Source organism: Megalops cyprinoides, chromosome 25, assembly GCF_013368585.1.
Source record: "Megalops cyprinoides isolate fMegCyp1 chromosome 25, fMegCyp1.pri, whole genome shotgun sequence".
Classification (NCBI taxonomy): Eukaryota; Metazoa; Chordata; class Actinopteri; order Elopiformes; family Megalopidae; genus Megalops; species Megalops cyprinoides.
Window position 1 is genome coordinate 13,787,028 of NC_050607.1, and position 24,753 is coordinate 13,811,780.

At 47.2% G+C, this 24,753-nt stretch overlaps 1 protein-coding gene across 1 annotated transcript in view; it reads right to left on the reverse strand.

Annotated features, from left to right (window-relative positions):
• LOC118771861 (receptor-type tyrosine-protein phosphatase R-like) overlaps positions 1-24,753 on the reverse strand; it is a 59,390-nt gene that overhangs the window by 19,480 nt on the left and 15,157 nt on the right. Inside the window, 5 exon segments of the mRNA XM_036519987.1 lie at positions 5,138-5,337; positions 5,339-5,431; positions 10,415-10,525; positions 14,764-14,913; positions 15,595-15,708. Coding sequence (XP_036375880.1) covers positions 5,138-5,337; positions 5,339-5,431; positions 10,415-10,525; positions 14,764-14,913; positions 15,595-15,708 — 668 coding nt within the window.

Below are 24,753 nucleotides of genomic sequence, written 5' to 3' on the forward strand. Positions count from 1 at the left end.
GAATGGGTGCATTGTTATCAGTCTTGTCTTATATAAGACAAGTTGTAAGCTTTCAACAGTGTAAACAGCATTTTTTTCAAGAGTTAGGCGAGATTTAGGAAACTGATTTAGGATCAGCTCTTCAACTGACTCGCTGAGTCATGGTCAGGGGAAATAATCAGTAGATCATTACTTGCACTTTCACAGCTACAGGTCTGAGGACAGCACTGCTCTAAGAGTAGCACTCATCTCTCCTCCCACAGCAGCACCTGCCTGCAGAAGATGGCAGGTGTGTCTGTATCTTAGTGGCTCTGAGCGTGTACTCAGCCTCACACATCCTGCGGCAAACATGGTGGATCTGTTAGTACTGTTTCTGTGCAAAGCTGTCTAAAACTATGTACGTCTCCCTATCCTTCTTGTTTGTTTTTGGTTTTCTGCGGTGTCTGAGTATATCTGCGTTACCATGGCAGTGGAGTTGTCCAGGTCCCAACTGATACGGATCACCTGTGCACCTTGGGCAGGGGTATTTGAGAGCTGTATATGTAGCTGTAGCTGTTTACCTTGCTGCATGTCTCTCTCACCACGGCCATAACAAAAACTCAACCTCTTCGGGACAGAGAGCCTGTCAATACTCTGTTGCCAGCTGTGCTACCTCCCTCACTATAGTACAGTTATCAAAAATAATCATCATGGGTCAGACACTGGCAGTGCTGGAAAGGGAACCACTCTCCATTACCAGAGTGTGTTGTGACTGTCTGTGATCCATGCTGCCCCCTACTGGGGTAACACTGCATCTGGTGATAGTTTGATGTGGTGATCAGGTTTGTGCTAGTTTTGTCATGTCATTAGGAAGCCTCAGAGATGAGCCACTGACATTCCCCAAAATCACAAGCTGGACAATTTTGGTGTGAAAGAATGACATGAAAAATTTGTGGCTCTCGTAAAAGAATTGTTTTAGGTAAATGTACGTGCAATTTTATATTTTGATTAAAACTGGTCTAAAATGGGTTTTGTGAAACACTGCCTCTTTCTGTGGGTGAATTTTTGAAAACGAGGCCACTGCTAAGTGGCCGTAAAGTGTCAGGGCTCGGTCTGACCTCAGCCCACATCTTCCTCTCACACTAAAACCTTCAAAGCGCGAGGAAGCTTGCGGGCCCAGCCAATGGCATCGCTTGTCCGCACAGACAGAGCCACCTTCGAAGCCCCTCGTTTCATGTCGGGGTCAGGAAGAGCATGTGACGGGAGGGGTGTCCACTAACATCCTGTCTTCCTGGGTTTCCTGTCACCACGACAACGGCTTTAACGGACCACCGCCGCCTACTCCGGGGCCGGGGGCCAGCGGCAAACCCCTGCGACCCCAAACTGAGCCGCAGGGAGTTCTGGGAGATCCCCTTCCATTCAGCTTAAAACTACTTCTTATTCATTCTACAGGTTTGCACATTGTTTCCATATTATCCAATGAACAAGTTATCCATCATAAAGTTCATGCACCTCTATTCCAGGGTGCAGCAGTGAATGAGCATGCTCTCTGTCTCTCTGTTCCTCAGGCTAGCGTGCCGCTCTCTCTGACCTAACCGGGGCGAGCTCCCTCTCCTTTTCCTCCTGCTCGCGAGGTGCTCCGAGGGGGTCAGGGGATCAGGCCGCCCTGATGAGCGTGCGGACCGGAGGGTGGCCCGCAAATCAAAGGGGCGCCGGGGTGATTTGTGGATTCAGGAAGAGCACGCTCAGGGCGGGAAGCGGGAGGCAAAATGCCAGGGAACGCCAGTGAAGAGTCTGTGCGTGTGTGTGTGTGTGTGTGTGTGTGTGTGTGTGTGTGTGCGGGGGTTGGTTGCTCTGAGACAAGGAAATCAATTAGGATATTCCAAATGAAGTGCCCACGTACAGACAGTGCACATTCAATCTCGTGTATACATTGGCTGCGTCTGATACGCATTGTATATCAAATACATCATTCCTAAGTGACAGGGCATTGAACTAAGAGATGAAGCTGTCTGATGAGAAGTGATTTAATGCCCTGTGGCCATTTAAAATGAACTGCACGAACAGGGTGGTGTCTAATTTTAAAGGGAGACTACTTACAGCGCAGCTGGCTTTGAAATATTCCTATGAACTGCCAAACTGATGCATGTTTGCCAGTACAACAAATAGGCAATTTCTTACTGAACAAGATTCAACATACAGTGCAAATGCAATCCTACAGTAAGTATTAAGAGATGAATTAAAATACAGATAATCTCATTTTGTGATTATCTCGCCAGCCTGGTTCTGAATGCAGTGTCTTTTTTATTATAAAAACAGCATGTTTACTCTATGGGATATTGTTAAAGCAGACATTATTCCATCAGAAAATGTGTTTATTCTGTGAACCCTTTCATTTACTGTTTACTGGGGGTGGATATCTCACTGCAATACTGAGGTATCGGGTTAGGATAAATAAGGATGTTGCAATGAAATCAAACATTAACATGTTTGACAAATGGATGTATCTGACATGTTCTAGTCAATATCAAGTAAATAATGGTATAGGAAAGGGAGATATCTACAGTTTGTTTTTCACATGTTTAGGTTTTTGAACTCCCAGGCTGAACTAGTGAATGAAAGCTTTCTTTATTCACATGAAAGGAAATGTAGTAATCGTCTTCTGTGTCCCTCAGACTGTAGAATTCATCACCTGAAATCCCCTTTTTTACCACTAGATGTCAGGCCTGGCCTAGATAGGAATGGATGATTTTTATTGTTGGCTTTCACTGCTGGTTGTTTTATCTGTGCTTCTGACACTTGCGTAGAATGTTCTCTGATTTCAGCGGCTATACATTTTTCAAAGGGACCACTCTTGGTAGTGTTATCAGCAGGAAATTAGCCTGGAACAATATTAGCAATGCCTACAGCCTATGTAAAAATAAAATCAAAACGAAAAGCCAATGAACACCAAAGAACGATCGGGCCTACATTAACAATCCAGAGCATTAGACAGTACATATATGTATGGCAATGGGAGCAACAGCTCACACAAAGTTTTTAATCATCAGTCTTTGCAAGCTGAACAGCACACACAGGCCTCTGTGCGAACCAGACACACATTAAAGACCACTGTCATTTAAAAAATACTTTAAAAAATGCTTTTTAATGGCTCAGTCAGGACACTTGTTATAAGCACAAGAATAGCTCTGTGCCCCAGGTTTGAGCCTAGTCATGTCAGCAGCTGACAAAAACCAGGATCCCACAGCAACAAATTGGCCTAGCTTCTTCAGCGAATGGGTGGGTATGTTGGCAGGGTCCCCTCCACCAGCCACCATCCAACTGACGCAAAAACATCCTCACAATGACAATGCAACACTGTAGTAACATTACCACACTGCAGTAAGGTTTACACACTGCAGGACTGTGATAAATACATACAGCCAGCCTCTGCAGCTCTAACACAGTGATAGGAAAGCAAGACTTCAGGAACCCCAATATGGGAAGGGCTACCACATGCTGTCACGAACCAATCATACGACAGAGCGCCATGGCAACACGTTGTGATTGGACGAAATCAATCGGCCATTGAAAGCACACGACAGCTCCATTCACCCCTGGCTGATGAAGCTTTTGCTCTCTCTGCTCCACGTGTGAGGGCTGATTGAGTCGGCCTCGGGCGTGGCGGAGGGGGGCGGAAGCACACGCCGATTATGCCTGGTTAATCCCAGAGAGGTATGTGTGTGGCGGGGGGGGGGTCGGACCTTCAGGAAGTACGCAGGCTTCCTGACGAGCGCTGAATCCTTTAATGGCGTTGGAGGCTCAGAGGGTGCTGATCCTGTAATCCCCCCCCCACCCCCCCCGGCTCTGTCACAGAGACTCAGAGATCACCGTGGTAACCGCGGCAACCCCCCGTCGGCCCACCCGAACGAGGCGACCGTGCGCCGCGAGGGCTGACAGCACCTACAGGGAGCTGACTGAGCACCTGAGCATCGCCCATACCAGCATCGGCAAAAACAAACGCACGAAGCAGAAGAAATCCGCGCCTTATCGACGCAACACACACAGGTGCGTAAACGCTGTGTAAACTGACATCTTGTCACCACGGTCACAGGGACGATGCACAGCGCTGGCGAACATCCCGTCCAGCCCACGCATAATGTTCTCATAAAAACCCATCTACAACGTGACATCGTCACCAGCTTGCTGTGATGTTATGGCAACGTAATTACATTACTAAGGCGTGCCAGAGAAATCATTTGCATGCTCTGTGTGTGTAACCTGGGTTGCAGGTCAATGCAGACTAAATTCAGCCATCTTACAATCATGCATTTGCAAACAGACTATGAGAAGGTAAAATAAAAGCATGCCTACACACATTTATAAATAGAAATAAAACTATTTTCGCACAGGAGTATATGAACTTGGATTGAGTTGATTGAGTTGTACTGAAATGAAGAGGCTTGTGTGGGCAGATCTGTCTTGCTAATAGTGTAAATGAGAGCATGGTGTAGTAAGACTGATGCTTCAGAGCTCCTGAACCACTGCTCCTGGTTATCATATATTAATATCCCTATAATACAGACTGCCGCGCTGCTTACAGACCAAATTCATCCTGATATTGTTGAACTTGCAGACATGTTTTTATGAAAAAATATTTGGACATCAGAGAGGATTTCTGTTTTGTATTAATTGTATTTTATATCATTGTATTTTGTATTAAAAGGGGATTAATCGAGGTCTCATTCATTACAAAATTGTCCAGAGGTATTTACTCCATTTTTAATCATGATTTGGTGATTCATTGCAGAAAAGCCTTTGAATTCACATCTGTCTGTGGGGGGTATTGAAGCACATTAATCTAACAGGAAGTGAGTAAGGTTCACCCTTTTGCCTGTGCTTCTTTAAAGCTTTTCCTTTTTAACCAGAGGGCTGTGCAGAAACACTATCATACAGGGCCCCTCTCTGCCCCTTATACTGTCTTATACTGAGAGTCTTATCCTGGGAGAGCTAATCACTGAATGGCATGACTGACCTGAATTACAGACAAAAAGAACTACAGCCACAAAGAGATCCCATTACTGACCAGAACTACAGGCACAAAGATCTAAAAACTAATCCGCATGAATAACCTGGACTACAGACACCAATATTGGCTGAGAGTTGGGCAGGGTTTGGCAGTGGGCAGGGCTGCTCTCACCTCTCCTGGAGGCCGGCCGCAGGCTTCATCCTGAAGGGGGAGGGGCTGGCGGAGAGGCAGGGCTTGATCTCGGGTGTGGGCGGGCACGGGGGCTGGCAGGGGGGCTCGGCGATGGCGCACACGCTGGCAGGCTTGGGGGCCGGCTCGGCCTGCACCATGCTGTTGGTGATCTTCACCTGGGCCTGCGGGGGGGGCGGCGTGCACCGGGACGGGGGCCAGGTGGAGGTCCCGGCCGGGGGGCTCCTTCAGCTGCCGATCCGGATACTCAACCTTCTCCTTCAGTCGGTACAGAACCTGCCCAACAAAAAAGTCCACTAAGGTCACTGGGAAAAACTCAAAGGGTCCATCCTTCTTTCTACTGTTCTGTACATTACATTACATTAGATGCTGTACATTACATTAGCACAACAGCAGGAAGGAGGCTATTACGGGCTCAAGTACAGTGCAATAGAGGAAATACATGCTTGTTCTGTAATGAAAGCTACAGTTAGCATAGCATCAATGCTAATCCAAAACTGAAAGACGAGGGCCATCAGTGGCCAGTTCTTCTCTCAGAAAGCTATCACAGGCGGACCTGTGCTACATGACTAGCTCAAATGTTCTTTGCTTAGAAAATAACCATGTCTGTGGGCTTACCACGGAATCCCAGCTCTCTGCATTTGGGCAACTGGCTCCTGCAATGCTTTTTGGTCAGGAACTGATAAAGGCTCGGTAAATACAAACAATCTGACCTTTGACCTACGTGAGGATTCCAATCAAGTCGTTAAGAGGACATGACCTAATTATGTGAGCTCATTATAACCCGGTGAGCTCTGGTCCAGAACCTGAGCGTGTGTGATCGCCGTTAGAGTAATCACCATTACCTCACACACTTCCAGCCCTGCTCTATGGCTGAACCTGTTTATGAGGGCAGCTTGTTAAACAATAAGGTTAAAATGCAATTTCAGCTGTGCGGTGATCTATATCTATTTGGAGCAGGTGTTATTACAAGTGCTTAGTAAGAAGCCCAGCTAAAGTCTTTGCTTGGCTAAACCAAACATGAAACAAGCAGGCATGAACCGGAGTGGTACACCTGGTGCGTTACTCGCACTTACAATATGGCCAACCACCGACTATTCTGGAGTTTCATCTTTGAATACCTTTTGACAGTGGGACTCAAACACCAGTTTCTGCGTATGTTTAGTTCAAATAGAGTTATGCATAAACGTATATGCAGTGTTGCTCAAAAGGTTGCTATTAGGTGATTTCCTAATTTGAATGTGATAAGGAGCTGGGCAAAAGGTCCGGCCTCATTCCATTCCAAGATGTCTGATTCTCTCCTGGCGCTTGAATGTGGAGTGGCAAAGCACCTTATTTTAATCCCTGAGCAAACAAACTCACAGTCAGCAAAAACCTACACTGAGAATGACCTGGCGCTAACGCCCTCAGCGGACCGCAGTGTGATAGGCGGCTTGAGTTTGCAGGCAGACTTCGAGGTCGCATGTTGCCTGAACGATGGCGAATGCGGCAAACTGGTTTGCGTTCCAAACACAGAAAGCCGTCCAGTTGCATCTTGTGTAACACCAGTGAGGGCAGACCAGAATGCTTTGTGTCTGTCAAAAAAACAATGGCCCATCAACGAAGAAGACAACACGACTGCGCAAAGGCTGTGTCTTTGTGTTGGCTCTCTCTGGCTGGCCGCCAGGGCTTTTTCCCCTCAGTGAGACTAAACTAAAACGCCTTGTTGATTTATTTGGTTTCAATCTGGGCAGAGCAGCAAGTTTCAGAAACAATGGCCTGGATGTTCCGTCGAGCTGCGGGGGAGGACGAACTGGGTTTCGCCCTGTCAGAAACAGGGAGGAGACCGAGGAATGAGTTCAGAGCATTCCAGGACAATGCCGATGACCTCACAGCATCGTCACGGTTAACTGGCACTATGTCTATGATTTCTACCCAGCTGTACGTAGTACATGCTCACAGCACCGAGGTGATATGAAATGAAAGTGCCGAGGTGATATGAAAGTTGGAAGAAAGTTGTGTGTCTGCAGAGTAGAGTTGGGCCCTATCTATAATGGCTTTACTACTCACTACCAGCCATCTCTTCTCCTATCACTGTAGATCTTTTGTGTCACTCTAGGCCCTGTGAACACAGAGCGTTCAAAGCTGCCTCAGGCACGGCTCATGGGTTTCTCAGTGAAGGTCATCAACTTCTTGCCAAAACTGGAGCTGTGTGTGCGTGATCTCACCATAAAGTCTTGCAGTTCTGTTTCATTTATTTAAATGGCACAGTAATGATATGGCGTCTTTGTCTGGATGGAGGAGAATGATAATATTGCCAAGAGAAATGTCCTTTAATTCACAAACACCTACTACTCAAGTTCAGTTACCTTGCTCATATGTTAAAAATAGACTACCCATTTGGAATTGGCCAGAATAAATCAGACAAAATGTATTGCTCAATGGTATAACAGCAGTGTCCAAAGTGGGAGGTAGGAGAGCCCATAATACACTTTTATGATAATATTCTCCTTATGTATTTTTAAGATGCAGTGTTTATTTAAAATCTAACAGTTACATAAGTGTAGCTGTAATTGTTCTCAGAGGTACTCCAAACATAAAAAGGAGGCATTTGACTGAAACGTAGACATGGAATTGAAATGTGTTGACCAGAGCCTGAACTCCACAGTTGTGCTATTTGCCTTTCAGGTTTCAAAATGCTTTGTTTTCTCTGAGTGCCATTAAGATTATGTAACCGCTGCAGCGCAAACAAACACTGGCCATTTAAAGAGAATAAATGAGAGTGTTTACGGGGGTGTTCTCCTATTCAGCCAGCGTTTCTGGCTAACCTCCCCCGGGTCTCCACTGTGCATTTACAGGTAACAAGCACAAGGCAGCTGTGGTCATATGTACGTGTATCAGCTGTTGGAGGCCAGATTAACCTGACATTAGCTATGGCCAATGCAAATGTCTGGACAGAACACCACACACAGCACCACAGATCAACCTAACATAGGCCATGATACGGGCAGCCTCACGTTTTAATGAAATTGACCGGAGGCAGAGCCAGATAACACACAGATAACTCTGTTTGCCTCGGTAAGGGTAGAATTAAGCAGGTGAGAATGCTATAGTGAAAATGACTGAAAGTACACCTCCTGTGCTGTAGCTTAATTCAGTAGTAAAGTATGTGGCCTAACAGCATGAGCCCTGTATTTTGGTATGGCTCAGTGTGTCAGTAGCAGGCTTCACTACCAGTGGTGCAGAGTGGAAACACATGTTGTGAATCCTCATTGCGATGGCTGTGAAGATATTACTATTTACAACGAAGGCCGAGGCAATTCCATCTAAAACCACGTCACATGAAAATGACTTACCGCCTGCTTGATATGACCTTCCTGCCCACCCTACCATTGAATAACGAGAATATTGGACTAAAGGTGTTTGTTGTCTTTGAGCAGTCTGTGTGATATATGAATGTGCTCTGTCATGACGCAAGGGTGTAAAATCATGATATATATGTATTACATTGTGACGTAAGTGCATGTTATCATGACATATGGGCTGCGTGTCATGACGCAACTGTGCTGCATCAGGATAGATGTAATAAAAATCTCAGAAGGAGAACGCAGCGAAGGTGACTTTGACAAAGCAAGCACATTGATATTTCATTCAGCAGAATGCATAAGGACATAAGTACATGAATGAGTGTCGAGGAGGAAGTTTTGGAATACGATTATCGCTTTCATTCCCAGTTGGGGCACCGCTGTTGCAAGGCACTTAACCCAAATTGATTCAGCTGACATCCAGCTGTATAAACAGACAATATGAGAGTTATATAAGTCGCTCAGGACAAGTGTGTAAGCAAATAAATGATAAATAAAAATAGTGTGATAAACAGTGGCCTATTTCCTCCACTTGTAGCTCCCCAGCTCCACTAACACACTGTATACGAAGCCCTCGTGAGGAAAGCTGTTACTTAGAAGATTATTTTCTCAGGAGCTGTCTGCTATAATAAGCCCAGATCACTGGTGCTGCTCAGTGCAGGGATTCCTGATGCCATCTCTGAGCCGGACGAAGGCGCTTTCCCTCCTTTGTCTTAATTAAAATCGAGTCCCTAGCATGCTCCTCTTGGGGTAAAACAACCAAAATGAGTCATGGGGGTGGGGGAGGCCTCTGTACCCCTCGCTGGCCGCTGTGCCGGCTTTTCCGGGTTAGATTACTAATTGCGTGGCGATTGGCAGAAACGCACCCGCAGGGCGCCCCCCTCCCCGCCTCCCAAGGGTTATTCGCAGGGCCGGTGATGTCAGAGATTGCGCTCGTTACCGCGGGGCTTAGCGCGCCGCTTTTCCGAGCGTCCGCTCTGACTAATCGGGAGGGCTCAGGGGGACACGTGTGAAAAGGCCTCACATTGATCGACACATGCAGAGATCCCTGATCCCAACAGAGGAGGGACCTCCGCCGGCATCCCATATTCACTCAGCCAGGATCACCTGAGCTACCGCCACACACAGTATCCTGCTAGGTATTACATACGTGAAGAAAATGATCTTTCACTTACCGCAGGAACAGTAACAACTAGTCAGAATTCACTCAAAATTCACTTCAATTTTTTTTTTTAAAGAAACTAATTTGGTCTCCAGCTATTCTCCTCGCAGCACAGACACTTCAAAGAGAAATATCATAATCAGCTGGCTATAACACAAACATATGGGTTAATTACTGGAATTATTACATTTGGATCTGTGAGCACAAGCTGTCAACGCAGTTCTGGTAAATAAAAAGGATATCATGGTCGCACACTAACGAGCAAGTAGTCACTACTGAGGTAGTTTGGTAACAAGAGATGCAGAACAGATTTCAGTGAGAGATCACCATGTGTACACATGCAACTGGAGACGGAGTTCTAGCGCGGTGCTTACAGAAAGCCCACGTTACACTTGCCAAGGCCGGTGTATGCCGTTACTGCGACAACACCGCCGTTTTGTTAGGTAACATCACCCCACTGCCTTTGGCGGAGGGTCGTGTTTCATGCGCGCTCCCTCAAGAGTGCCGGGTGAGTTTTTGGCCAAGCAAAGCATCATCCACAGTTGAGCTAACACAGACAGCACAGCAGGAACGCCGTCAGCGGGAAATTTTCGGTCACAGCTTCTCCCTTGGTGACAGCACCTCCTGCTCGTCGCCTTCTAGAACCATGTATCTGAAGTGACATCACCGCTGAACCCGCCGGCCCAGAAGATTCTCTGAATGACACACCGCAAGCAGCCAGTGATAGCAAGGAAGGAAGGAATAAGGACTTACCATCAAACAGGTGACGATGATTATGAAGATGGTGAGAAAAATGACCACGGCGTAAAAGCCCTCTTTGGTCCACACATCGTCCCTCTCGTGTTGACCCTGCAGCACGTTCTTCTGTGGAGAGCAGAGGTGGGGGGAAAAAACGCAGAACACGGTGAGAGGCTGGACAGAGAGCGCGTCATCCGGAAACGGTGCCCCTGGGGGGACCCCCCCTTTCTCACCTCGCCCCCCCACCTCCCCCCCTCGTCTCCCTCCCGCCCACCTGCAACGCGGCACCGGCAGCCAATCGGTGCGCAGCACTCCTAGCTCCGCTGCAGCAGCCTGAACTAGGAGGTGAGCTCTGACAGGTGAGCAGGGCTGGCAGTGGTGCCGTCGGAAGGCTCTCCCACGCACCAACTCGGCTCAGCTGCCTCCCAGGCCCCGCCCACAACACACACACACACACACACACACACAAGCACGCGCTGACCCCGCCCACAGCTCCACCCCCTCCTCCCCGCACTCCAGCCAAACAGGTGTCAGAGGAGTTAAGGCGGGAAAAGCAGGGGAGGGGCTGCCTTCAGAGAGCTCGGGGTGGGGGGTGTGAGATCATTCATCTGAAGGAGGATTTGGGGTGGGGGGGGGATGCGGCCTCTTTGTTTATCCAGCTGACAGCAGACGTACTGGTGGAGCGGCGGGGAGGGGGGTGAGCCCCCGGGGCCACGTGGCCGAGCAGGGAGAGCGCAGATTACCGCCAGCGGAGCTCCGTGAGCAGATGCAGCCCTGGTCAATTTGGACCGCCGCTGCCGCTCTGCCGCCGCAGGCTGGAGTCGATTACCCGTTAAGAGGCGCCCCGCAAACTGTAAACCCCTATTAGCGTTTTGGGGGGGGGGGGGGGGGGGGGGTGTGGCAGGCAGGAGTGCAGTGCAGTATTGCAAAATGGCATTGCTTTTTCTAGCACTGAAAGCCCACGCGTTTTCACGCAACATTAGCGCCGCACCACATGGGTGCACACAAACATTGCTCATGCAAAAATGCCGCACAGCACACAGCTACAGCTGAACTGCGGGACATAGGGGCGAGGAAGGATTCAAAATGCCACCACAGCATTGTAAAGCAGCGTCACTTCTGCCTGGAGAACTTGGCAGCGTATGTACAGACTTTAGAATAAGCTCTCTCTCTCTCTCAATCTCTCCTCTCTCTCTCTCTCTCTCTCTCTCTCTCTCTCTCTCTCTCTCTGTGCAGTCTGATGAGAAGCTGAGTGTCAAATGAAGATATTAAACGTGTCTGAGGTAATGAATGAGATCTTAATTAGAAAAACCATCCCTCCTTTCCAGACTAAAACACTGTTTAACTGCTCTCCATTTTTCAGCGGTTATTAATACAAGCTCCTCTGAACTGAGAGAGAAGGAGGGAGGGAGGGTGGGGTAGAGAGAGAGAGAGAGAGAGAGAGAGAGAGAGAGAGAGAGAGAGAGAAATATACAGAAAGGAAAAGTAGGAGGAAGAATTAACATCCAGAGACAAACACCAACCAATACATGCAGGGCAGATTTAGGCAGATTCCCAATGATTATCAATGTTCAAAAAAGAGAGCTTATATTATGGATGCATCATAGATGAAGTCCCCAAGACACGTGACAATTTCAGGCACTTCAAACTCAAGAACTGAACCTAAAATGGCCCTCCTAAGTCAGTTGGTACTAAGACTTACTAACCATGTGAGATCATGTAACAACTAATGCTCCCCAGTCTCAGACCGTCACTGATCTACAATCAGAGAAAAAAGTACATCATAAAACAAACTAAAATTACCGCAACAGTGGAATAACCAAACCAGACCACCAAGTTAGCTTAGACACCTGGCCATAAAATAAATACAAATACAAATCCTTACCCAGTACAGGCTCAGTGACGTTGACAAAAAATCATGGCAATGTGGTCACTGTATGACAGGTGTGGTTGAGACAGAAATTTCACCTTGAATGTGAAAAATGCAAAGATATACGGACACTTTCCTTTGAGCCATTCCTAATTTCAAAGAACTGGATGACATAGATTTGTTGGCCATCCTTCCAGGAGATGGATGGACAGCAACAATATTCCTAAGCCAAAGGGACGGTGTCTGACCAATCTCCATACTGTCAATATCACTGTTGTTAGTGTTACTGTTGTATTTTTAAAATGTTATTTCTGTCTGCTTTGTTTTTTGGTTTTTTTGTCTCTATCTCATTGATTGATGTTTATACATGCTATACACCTGAATGTAAGAATGACTGCATTGGTAATATTGCTATTATTGAAACATGCCAATAAAGCATTTGAATTTGAATTTTAGTGAGACTTTGAGAGAGAGCGAGGGATTGAGAGTGAGAGAGAGATAATGAGAGGAAGAGAAAGCTCTTCACTATCTCATTTCTTCAACAGGGAGGTAAAATACTTCATTTACACCTGAATGCCCACCACAGGCTCTTCCATCAAGGTGCCCTCCTCTCAGTGTATTGTGAAGTACTGATGGACACTACATTCTTTAAGAATATCAGTGTCTTCTTATTTACAGTCACACAATAAGGATGTGATGAACCTATTACCTGATTCCTATCATAACACTCACTCAGGTCTAATTCAGGAACATGAAATAACTCTGCTAGACAATTCCCCTGATATTCATCCTCACAAAGTGGTTAAAGTTTGATTAATCTTCTTGCATTACTTTCAGAAGAAGAGTCTTTTTTTGGACGGTTCGCCGCGAAACAGTGGTCTGATTTTTACAGCTACACAGCACAGTAACTCCGTTTCGTGCAGGGGGCGTACGATTGTGTGCGTTAGCGTGACTGCGTGGGTGTGTACTTTTGCAGGTGCATGCTTGAGCGCTTTGGGGTGCACCTGTGTGAGAGTGTGTCTGCGTTACATTACCGCGTGAGCGCGTGGGCGTGTGCGCACACGTTCACAAATGCACTTTAACGAGGGGGCTCCGTGTGACTCGGGAACGGCGTGCTGACTCAATATTTCATGACACCGCCGCGGAGAACTGAGGTAAACAAATGTCACACCTACCAAAATAACGCGACCTTTGTGCGGCCGGGGAGGCGAAACGCAGCCCCGTGTTTACACAGAGATTAATATTAAAAACCAGTTTTCCACTACAAAGGAGGGCGCATTGTCAGCTGGAGACGCCGGCTCATGTTGGGAGTAATACTTTGTTCGTTTAGCCTTTCAGCACAACAAAGGCAGGACAGGTTTGGCAGGGGCTGCGCCCTAGACATCAAAGTTAATCGTCCGGTGCCTGATATTGTAATGCCGTCCACCTTTTCTCTGCTCATCTATCATCCTGTTAGGATTAAACACAACTGGCTGGAGCATCCAAACAGGGGCCCCTCCCTCCCCCCATCCCTCAGGCAGATAATAGAATAAACATAACATGGAGCTCTAAGTAACACAGAACAGGACAGATGAATGGAGAAGAGAGAGGAAGACAGATCTGCTTATGGAGGGACAGATAGCAACACTGGCTGACAATGACTACCAGCTTGCCGTAGCCTGAGGGACACCGAGTGGGCACCTTCTACAGGCAAATGGACGGCACATGTTCCTAGAATTTAATGCAAATATAATCCATTTAATATGACCTATTTTATGGTTCACCAATCGTGGTCCGATTATAATTTTTGGTACTGCTTTTATAATTCATGTTAACATGTTCACAGCCCTTTAAAAGCATCGCTTGTTTGTTTGTTTGCTTTGGCGGTGCAGTGAGCAGATACCCTGAGGATCCGGGATCCAGAGGAGCCCGGAAAAACAAAGCTGAATGAATAAAGAGAGAGGGAGGGAGAGGCGGCAGGCCTGCCCAGCGTTCCGGCTCTAATTAAACAGGCGTCACGCGGGGGGAGCCGCAGAGCTCGCCGTGGGAGACGCGGTGGCCGGAGAGAGGCCGCTCAGGTACGGGACAGACTGGGTGTCTGACACCTCCGGTCCTCCCGTGCCACATACACTACTGTCACGGTATGGCGGACCGCTGGGGAGGCAGCGTATCCACTACGACACAGCCTCCCCCCCCCCCCCCCCCCCCCGCTGCTGTGACAAGCATTGCGCTTTCTCCTTCATCATAACAAGGGCTGTAAACCCTCACCCTGTTCAGCTGCAGGGTGCAAACATGGGGAGAATCTGCATACTAAGTATAAAACAACTACACGTCTGTACAGTAAGTATATAACAACTATATATCTGTATAATAACTACATGATTATTGTATATCTGTATAATAACTATATTATTGGTCCAGAGAACTGTAGCTGTTGAATCAGAGACAGATCACCATTGCGGTATCACAGCAGTGATGGGCATGTGTGTATGTTTTGGGGGGAACACGCACGTACCTCCGGTGTGATCTCGGTGACGCCGAACTGGCTGAGGCTCCTGTGGAGGACGTTGACGTTGAGGGACCGCATCACTTCCTCCGACGGGAGGGGCTCTGAGGCTCCGGGCCTGTCCGACGACACATACAGCTCGATGCCGTTCTTCCTCTCCTGGGAGGGAGGACAGCCAATGAGAGCTCATTGCGCTGAATTACAAAAACCAATGCCGTTTACTGTGGCATCATTCAGACTTACTGACACTTAAACCAAACATTCAGCCCGTAGATTTTCCTTAGCTTGGTTCATCTTTGTCCTTCACCTCTCTCTCTCTCTCTCTGTAGCCATATGCTACACGATGCTTTTTGTTAATTTGTCTCCGTTAGTTTCAGATGTCTCCTCTATCACAATCTCCACCAACAGCGACTGGCAGCAGCAAATGGATTACATTCATTATCAATGTGCAATAAATTGAAATCAATACTGCCAGACGATCACCATCCACTGATCCTGATGCTCCATTTGGATCAGTAAAAGTGATTGCTTGCTTTTAGAGGATAATTTAAAACAAAACAATCCAATAGCTTCTTTGTGCCAGCTTCATGTATCGTGCAGGCTTATTGAATTCTATTGCATTGCATGAACCAAAATGAGCCAGTGAAATCACAGAAAAGAAGGCAGTTCTTAGTCACCATAGTTCTTGTGCCTATGGTTCATGACCTCAGAAAATGTGTGTGTAGGGAGGGTAAGTGACATAGCCTCAAAAGACCACGTGTTCGCTACAGACAGCTTTTTAAACATTTATCTGGTTAGGTCCTGGCCTGTTCTGAATATGCGCTCGTCGCCGGCTCTTACGTTGAGGCGGTTGATGTGCACTTGTCGGGGCGGGACGTCCAGGGCGGCCGCCACCCCCTCCCGGAACGCACGGAGTAAGGTCATGTTCAGCTTGCGGACGTCCACCTGCAGTGCCTGGAGACGACACAGAGAGAAGATTGCCATGGAAACCCGCGCTGCCTGCTGAAGTAAGAAAATGAACCGTTTGTCGGTTTGCTGAAAATAAATCAGCCATGCACCACCATTACCCTGTAAACAACACACACTGTACTGTACCCTCCACATGTTTGAAAAATAATCTCAGAGTATATTTTAGTAGGAGATGCTGTACAAAGCACTTCCTCACATTTTCTGACTGCTCTCTACTATCAAAACAAGGCAGGATGTAACTGTCAAACTTTGATTCAATTATTCCAGATGACTCAAATAATTTCAATCTCCACTTGGCTTTTATGTTTCCGAGATAATGGTAAGTGTTTATATTCATGAGAATAGATCAAGAAAACTTTTAATACTGCAGAAAAACAAGGATGCGGGCCACATTAGAAGCTAATGCGCCTTCAAAAGTGAAAAGGCATTCTACTAAACCCTTTTTATTAAACTTCTCTTTATTGCAAAATAATGAATACCATCTGCATAGCTGCATCTGCAGAGGACAAGCAACTAGAGGGCATGGAATTGGGAACTGGGAAATCTAAAAGGTTCCTGGATGACACGCTCTAAGCTGAACCGGAGAAGGGGCAGAGTCAGATAAGGCCAGGCTTCAGGTCAGATATCCAGGTGCTCCTTGAAAGAGCTCAGCTGAAATGTAGTGTGTGTCCGTACCCAGAATTCACATTCAACAAGCAGTGAAGGTCTTGCCCGCCCCACAGATCAAAGCGTGCGCTTGCAGGTGAGGCAGTGCATGGCTTCCGTTGATGTTTCGGGTTGAAAGGGCCGTGGCGAGGACGCGGACTCGGATGGCTGGCGGGGAGGAACAAAGACTTTTCCGCGATTGTTCTCGATCCATGTTTCAGGGGATGGGACAGTGCCGGGCAGCTACAGCTGCCAGGGACATTAGCATTCTCACCCGATATCGCGTGGCGCTTTAGGCTGGCGACAGAGTGGAGGCTTGACAGATCTGAGAGAGGCGTGAAACTGACACCCCACTCCCTCTCCATCCATCTGCCAATGAGACGCGCATAAGTGATCTCTCGGCCCTTGTGCCACCCCGAAACACCGTCTCTGAGGCAAGAGGCAGAGCACAATCTATTCTGAGCTCGTTTGAGGGTCATTACCTCTTGAGCCCCGAAGCGAAGAAAAACCTGTCTTCACTCAATCTGTGACCCAGGGCACTAATGCACTCAAACTGAAAAAAAGCCCTTCTGTACATCTCCCTGCACAGTACCACCGTGTCCCTGTTACCCTCGACAGTGAACCTTGATACTTGACATGTTGTGTTGTTAACACAAAAGACGTTCAGCTGAATTCCCTCATTTCTTTCTGGAATATTCCCTCCAATAGAATCAGTGCTGGGGTGCAGGTTCGACACAAACAAGACCAACCGAAAAGGATTCTCCTCCTTCTCCCAGTAAGGCCTCCGAGCTACACCTCCAATCTCGTCGTCTCCGAATACCTCCCCCCCCCCCCCCCCCCCCACCGTTACAGCTCCATAATTTGGTTTGTTTGAAGCCGTGGGGCAGCACCTGACAGTAGGAGACAATAAAATCTCCCATAACTAAAGGCCTGTATTGCGGGGAGCGGCGCTCGACTACCAGGAGGGAAGGGGGAAGGGGAAAGGGGGGGGGGGCACAGCCTCTCGCGTTTCGGGCAATAAACAAAGCAACGCTCTCAGCGCCCACGCCTCCGAAAACAGCACGCTCTCCTGGCTCACAGGACCCCCGGGCTCTGTTTAACGGGAGCAAACAAACAGCGATTACACCGGCCGATAGACTGAAAAGCACTCAGCAGGTTTGTTTTTCTTTCCACCGCCAAAGCCGTTCAGTTTTTTTTTTTTTTTACGGACACATTCAAAATCGACTTTCGAAGGAAGCGTTTGAAAGAACGCCCACCATCTCTGACTCATTCTTTCCCCCCCCTCTGCACATAGAAGGGCTGCCAGCATATGGCTGAAAAAAAAACTCTTCGACAAAAATGTTCAGCTTTACAAAAGCCCCGCATCTTGTTTGCATTCAGACAGGACTCATCTTCCCTGTTGTCGATTATGTCTAGAGGCCGGTCTTTTTAGAGAGGGAGAAAATAAACCATTTCAAGTCAACATTATGAACTGTTAAATTGCATGTGGGGTAGTTCTTTTAAAGATGTTCTATAGTTGGAGCGTGCTTTATCATTTTTTCATTTATGTATCAGTAGGGGTCTGAAATGACTGTTTATTATATTCAAATGTCCTTCCTGGCAGAATTTAATGGGAACTATTGTGAAAAATGAATGTGTCTGGTTGGATGTTCCAAGCATAGGCACAGCCCTTACAAGTCTGGCTGATGAATGCTTGGTGTGTCCAAAGAAACTCTTCACCTGCTTCATTTTTTTTCCAGGGGAAGAGCCAAACTCTTTAACAGACTCAGATCCCCAGAGGAGGGATGCTTTGAGCTGACCTTGACAGATGCGTCCTATGTTGCTGTGCAATCAGAATGGACCGCTGTCAGTTCTACTCAAAGGAGAGGCGCATGAGGACGAGGGTCCGGTGAGGGCAGCTGGATCACGTCTCTTTCCATCCACTCACAGCTCCCGCTCGCCTCAGATTCGCGCTCTCCTTTTCAAAGACGTCCTCGGAGGGAGACGCGAGATTTTCAACCGCTTTTTCCAATCGCGGCAAAACCAAAATTGCCACCAAGTTGGGCTATTTTGAAGATGGAATCGGGGGAAAAAAATACTTAATGAGATGCTCTGTTCCAGAAATATTTTGTGCCGACACGGGTACACACACTTGCAGATGCTCCTGGCTCAGAAAAAAGAAGATACAAGTCATAAATTGTGTTTGGTAGGTTTTATGTCGATGCCAGCAAGTGAGCCGATGTGTTGCACTCACACATGCCTTGACTTGATAGCAAATTACACAAGCCAGTGAACCAAGAAGAAGACTGATAGTTGCATTTAGCTTGGTGTGAAAGAAAAAGAAAAAAATGAACCGTCTGTGTGTGAGGAGAGGGTGGATTTTCCATGACACCTTAAGATTGCTGGGCTACCTGAGCACTTTCCACGACTGACTCTTCGATGTCTTTTGTGGGATGGAAATTTTCTCAGAGGATTTTCCAGGGCTGTGGGATACCCAGAACGAGTGCCCCCACCAGGCTTACTTCCTGACAGCCCCCCCCCCCCCCCCCCCCACAGACCTGGCAGTTACCAGGGTGCGGGAGCTGTTTGTGCAGCGCGGGGAAAGAGGGACAGGCGGCTGTTTGCCGAGCGACAGGCTCGGAGCGGGAGGAAAACAGGATGTAGCCGCGGGCTGTTCGCTGAGAGGGAGCCGGGGTAATTAAAGCCCATCAGCGGCCCAGGCCCTGCAACGTGCCCTCTCCTGCTGCACGTGGCGCGGCGGCGTGTAGGTGCCATGACGCTACACCGCTATGATGCTGCTGGCCAGATAGCACCACAATGGAGAGACCGAACTCTGGCAACATGAACAAAGGCTCATAGTGGTTTAAACAGGGTTTTTTTACACTGAGATTTCTTTGCAAAAGAGTGCCATTATTCAACATAGACCTGTCCTAAATGTCAAGAATGATATTATGCAGCAAGCATCTTTCATTCAAAATCCTCACATCAAGTTATTAATCTCTTCATTTTGTGCGACCATTAGGAAAACAAAACTTCCCAACTCCGATACAACTGCGAATTGATCGCAACTTGCTCTCATTTGGCACGTTTGAAAGGAGGAAGCGTTTCACAGCAATCTGGCACACCACACTGCAGTCATTTACGTCTTTCTCATTCACACATTCGCAAAACAAACAGAGAAAACCTCACACCTACCGGCACCACACGCTTCTTCCTCAAGAGCGAGGGAATAAAGCCGCACGGCAGCAGTTGCATACACGTGGTTGGTCTAACCGGGCGTCCCAGAGAACTCACCTGGTAAACGTGCCAGGCGACGCAGAGGCAGGCCGCCCCTGCACTGTCCGCCATCCTTCCTGTCTCTAGCGCATCTTCAGGGGCCGCCACGCGGGATCACATTTCAACAGAACGATCGCGTGCGCGCGCTCTTGCTGAATGGAAGCGTGGTGGCGTTTCTCGCAGTGAAACGGCGTCTGCGTTCGCCTCTAATAAGCACCCCTGCGCTCCACGGTCTATTTCGAGGGACTGAATGTTTGTCTCCTCTAGGGTATCCCCAAAGCCCCGGGTGCCTTTCCCCCGCAAACAGGAAACGCGCCGGGTGCTTCTTTTTTTGGGCGCGAGCGGCGGCCCGCGTGGCCTGACTCGCTGAACAGGAACTGCTCTCGACAGCTGACGGTCCCGTCCGAATCCGCCGGCCCCTCTGATTCCCCCGCGGTACCGAGCAATCTCTCCCTCCGGATGACGGCGGCTAAACTGAGCCACAGGTGCAATTATTGTGAGAGATTATGTCATCCCTCTCCATGCCCACGATGAGTGGCTCCTCGCGTTCACTGGTGAGTGGGTTGCTACTCTCCCGCCGCTCCGGTAGCCACTGACATTTTCTACCTCCCCGAAGGCCACGTATTTCGAAAATGGGAACGGGTTGAATAATTACGAGAATAACGCTTAGCAGAGGTAGCAAATGCGTTTGACAATTTCATGAGCAACAGGTGGCGGGAGGCTTCGAGGCCTACAGCGCTCTGGTAATTGAATCCCGGGCTCCATTAGGGCTGAATTAGCTCCTGGACTCATAATGGAGCACAGGGCATGCTGGGTACTTCAGGTTGTTATGCATATGAAAAAGTCAACATTAATAACAATTACACAAACTCCCTGAGATGTGCGCTAATTGCCCTGCTGCAAATCATGAGTGGAGACAGCTCCCAGAAGCAGGAAGCACTAAGAGGATTCTTGTGAATAATGAATGGCTTCCAAAAGGAGGGGCTGCTCTAATCATCATATTGTCCTTTTTCTTCTTCATCTCAATAACCTTTACTTGACCCACAGAAGCATTCCTGCCACTAAATTGTCCTCATAACCCATTTCACAGGAAAATGAGATGTGGAAAAAACATCTTTGTCTCAGCAGAGACCGAACACAGATAGAGAAGGACAGATCATTGAGTATAACTGAAGAAGCTACAGCAATAAGGCATATATTCCATGTAGTCCACAGACTCAAATAAGAAAGACGTAGAGCAACATAAGATCAATTTGTAATGCGGTCTCTTAATTAAACAGTGCACCCTTATACAGCAGTAGCCATTAGGGTGGCTCACAGAGGATTCTCGGTGAACGCTCAGTCCAGTTTACCACGCCTCCATGCAGCCAGAGGAGATAGATTCTGCAGTGAAGCACTGACCCTGGATCAGTTGGTAATTATACTGAGGAATGGCTGGAGATAGGCTTGAGTTTGTGAAAGGCGATTGGCTGCTGGGAGAAGACAGTGGCTTTGAGGCCCCGCTGGAGTGGGCCCCCCCAGGGACCTGCCTTCCCACAGCCCCTGAAATGACCTATAAGCCAGGAAGAAGTCTTATCAATTAGAGTTTTAATTGAGCTAATGAAGCAGAGGAGCCCAGCCTCCTGTTGGGAATCTCCTCACGGCTTGTCAATAATTAACACCAAGTTAATATCGACCCCTTGATTGGAATCCTCAGTCTCACTAGAGCCAGGAAACGTAGCACAGAAAATAAAGACGAAGTTAATCATGTTCAGTTTAACTCATCAGTCATTGTAACAATTTACCTTCTTAGATACCTGCACGCAGGGTAACGTCCCTACAGCAACTTGCATGAAACATATTATCCATTTATACAGCTGTCTAGTTACTGAGGAAGTCTGAGGTAAGCAAGGTCGCTGAAAGGCACTACAGCAGCGCACACCGGGAAAGTGAACACAACACAAGTCCAGCTCCTGAACCGCTACCCAGCCCAGATGCCTTTTCTGTTTGGCCACACTTTTTCCCTCCTCATCCAGGATGGCTTACAATGCCTATTTGCGCCATTTATGAGTATTTACAATGCTGGCCACTGGTAAGAGGCAATGCCTTCCTGAAGGAATTAGCAGCAGTGCCCCATCTGGGACCTGAACCTATAACCTTCTGGTTGCAAGTTCATTTCCTTAATGACCGTACCACACCATCTTGCTTGCCTTTGGTGCAGTGCAAGGGGTCCTGTCTGGGGCAAATATCACATTGAAAGCCCTTCCCTGCTGCCCCCTACTGGATGTCGAACGCGACAAACCAGGCAGCCGATCAGCTGTGCGAGTTACAGGAACCCAAGACGCTGATAGATTAGTTCACTGCCTAACGGCACCGATTCGTGTCCAGGGCACAGCGGATAAGCACTCTGTAATGCCTGACTGCGGGCGACGTGTGTACCCATATGTGTGTACCGAGGGTTGCCAAGGAAGCTCAGAAAATAAACAACGCCTGTTACCCGGCAACTGTCACCTGCCGTGTCTTCGGGAGGAAGTGAGGTGGCTCATTTCACACACAGGGCTGGAAACCTTCTCCAAACGGGAGAAGAACACACTGCGGGGAAAGAGTAATCAGCATTCCCGTTTTCCATAATTTTATGTTTCATATACGCTGTCATTTTTAGGTATTAATTGGAGACCTGCACAGCATCTAGAATAATGTATTGAACATTGGCAAAAGCTTCCATTTCAATGGTCTAAATACACAAAGTGTAAAAGTGTAAAACCATATCATACTCATATCATCTTATTATATCATATCAAGTCAACTTGTACAAAAGGCTCTGGACAAAGGTGACCAAAGATAAACTAGGCATAAAATCATTTTTACATCAGATACTTTCTTGTTTTCCTGGAGGTTACTGGTTTGTTAAACCAGGTTTGTAGTTCACCCATGGGCAGTGGTTTCCCCACCCCTGCTCTACAAAACATCACATTCTCATTACAGACTTCAGTAGACCCTTTGTTTCACAGAAAAGTATTGCCCGACATGTCCAAATATCATTGTAATGATGCAGAACCCCGCTACCTGGATTTCTAGGAAATATCTCTTGATCATACGACTGTGCAGCCGTGTTAACAAGCTGTTGCCATGGTCTCTATCACAATGATCGTGACTTCATACATCACTGCTGTGGGGACTTGGAGCACTAAAGTCATTACTCTGCTTGGCCTCCGTGTTGCTGTCATTGTGTTCCTGCTATCAGCATCACCACTTAAAACATATATATTTGGCACCTTACAGATCATACTTCACATTACTGCTCCCCCCCCACTTTACCACAATTGATAATAATCACAGCTAGCACAGTAACATTTCTCTCTGAAATGGTTGACATAGCAACCTGATGAAACAGTGCATCCCCCATCTGCCAATAACCAATATCTGCTTCGTCTTTTTTTTTTTTTTTTTTCTCAAAAGGGCAACAGCATCTACCTTGATCTGCTGACGCCAATTCCTGGGCGGGACAGACCAAATCTGATCTACAGTGACCACAGAGCTCCATTACCTTTAATGGCAGGGCGGATCAAGCATAATCCCATCATCCTTTGCACCAATCGATGAGGCACAGTTGTTACTTTGTGGGGGAATACTAGAACGTGTCACAGAGGTACGATGGTGTGAGATGGACCAATGGAACTCAGAAATAAGAGCAGATAGCACATGCTGGTAACTGGTATGGCTGATTATTATACTTAATGAATCTACTGTTCAAATCCAAAGACTCATAGCATGCAAAGGCCTAAAGCAAGCCTCGTATCCCTTTACTGCTGATGTCAAACCTGATTACCAATTTCACCTTTTTATCACTTATTTTATGATATCCCATAAAGGATCTATGAAAACATTTTTAACACATATATTTTAATACGAAATCTTAAACATGCCTTATGAACTAGATTACAGCAGGAACCAAAGCTCCATTTATAATCCCTAATGCATCTTTTGTTAAAAAGCTGTTCCAATTCCAACAATGTTACTCCATACAATTATTCATAAGAGCTGCACCATATAAATAGATTACTTAATAACCTATACAAAGGCATAATTTGTAATGATGACTAATACCTGAGCTAGGCCATGGCCATACAATGTTACTGTGGGGCTGGAAGACAGATTGCAAGCAACGTGAAGGATACAAGCAGGGAGATTCTGTCAGCTCACAGCAGAGGCCTGACTGACTGAACCGCCCCAGAGTAGTGATTTTCAGTGAACCCTGGCCCGCTGCATTCAGACAGCTATGGACATCTCCCTAGCCAGCTACGTGCACAGGATATTAACTCCTTTCAAAGGGAACCTGTGAATAATCTCATCGGGGTAATGTATTTATTCTGGTCGCCTCTCATATTGGTTTTTCCCCGCTCCAGAGGACACCGTGACTGTGGGCGCTGTGTATCACTGTTGCACATCTGCTAATGCACACAAAGTGCTCAGGTCTCCTCTATTTAATTCGCATGTTGCTGAGGTAAATGCACACATTTTTTTCAAAGGGTTCATTTGTCAAAGCCCTTTTCAGACACAAGGGACAACTGCATGTAGAATTTAAACTGAAATTAAATAACTGTTACAAATTTGTGCATCGGCCTTGTAGGTACATGTTTCTTATTGTCATGAAGCCAATCACCTCATTAAGTGCAAAATATAGGCCTAATCAATAGGGTGAATTTATTTTGCCCTCGTCTTTTCTCCCATAGGTGCACATACCAGTTTACACAGAGATGGGTGTCACATACGAGAACATTTAACCTTTTCATTATGTTACCAACTTAAAAGCAGATAGAACCTCCAAAATAACACTGTAGCCCCCAACTGATAGAGGCAATTTAATCTTGCCGAGCATGAAACAAGTCTAGGTTCTGGATCTGAGGAGATATTCTTTTGCAGTGTTCCTTTGCTCCTAGGAAAAAAGACCAAGAGAGATATCAAGGATGTCGGATGTCTCAGAGAGATGTGTTAGATAGCACTAACTCTTTATAGGGGCTGACCCCTGCTCTCTTGGGGTCAGCTGGTTAAAAATCCACACAGACCTGACACGGCTCCCTCTCCTGATTAGAGCCAGACCCCGAAATAGCCGGCCAGCAACGCTGGGCCTCAATTAGCTTTTAAGACCCT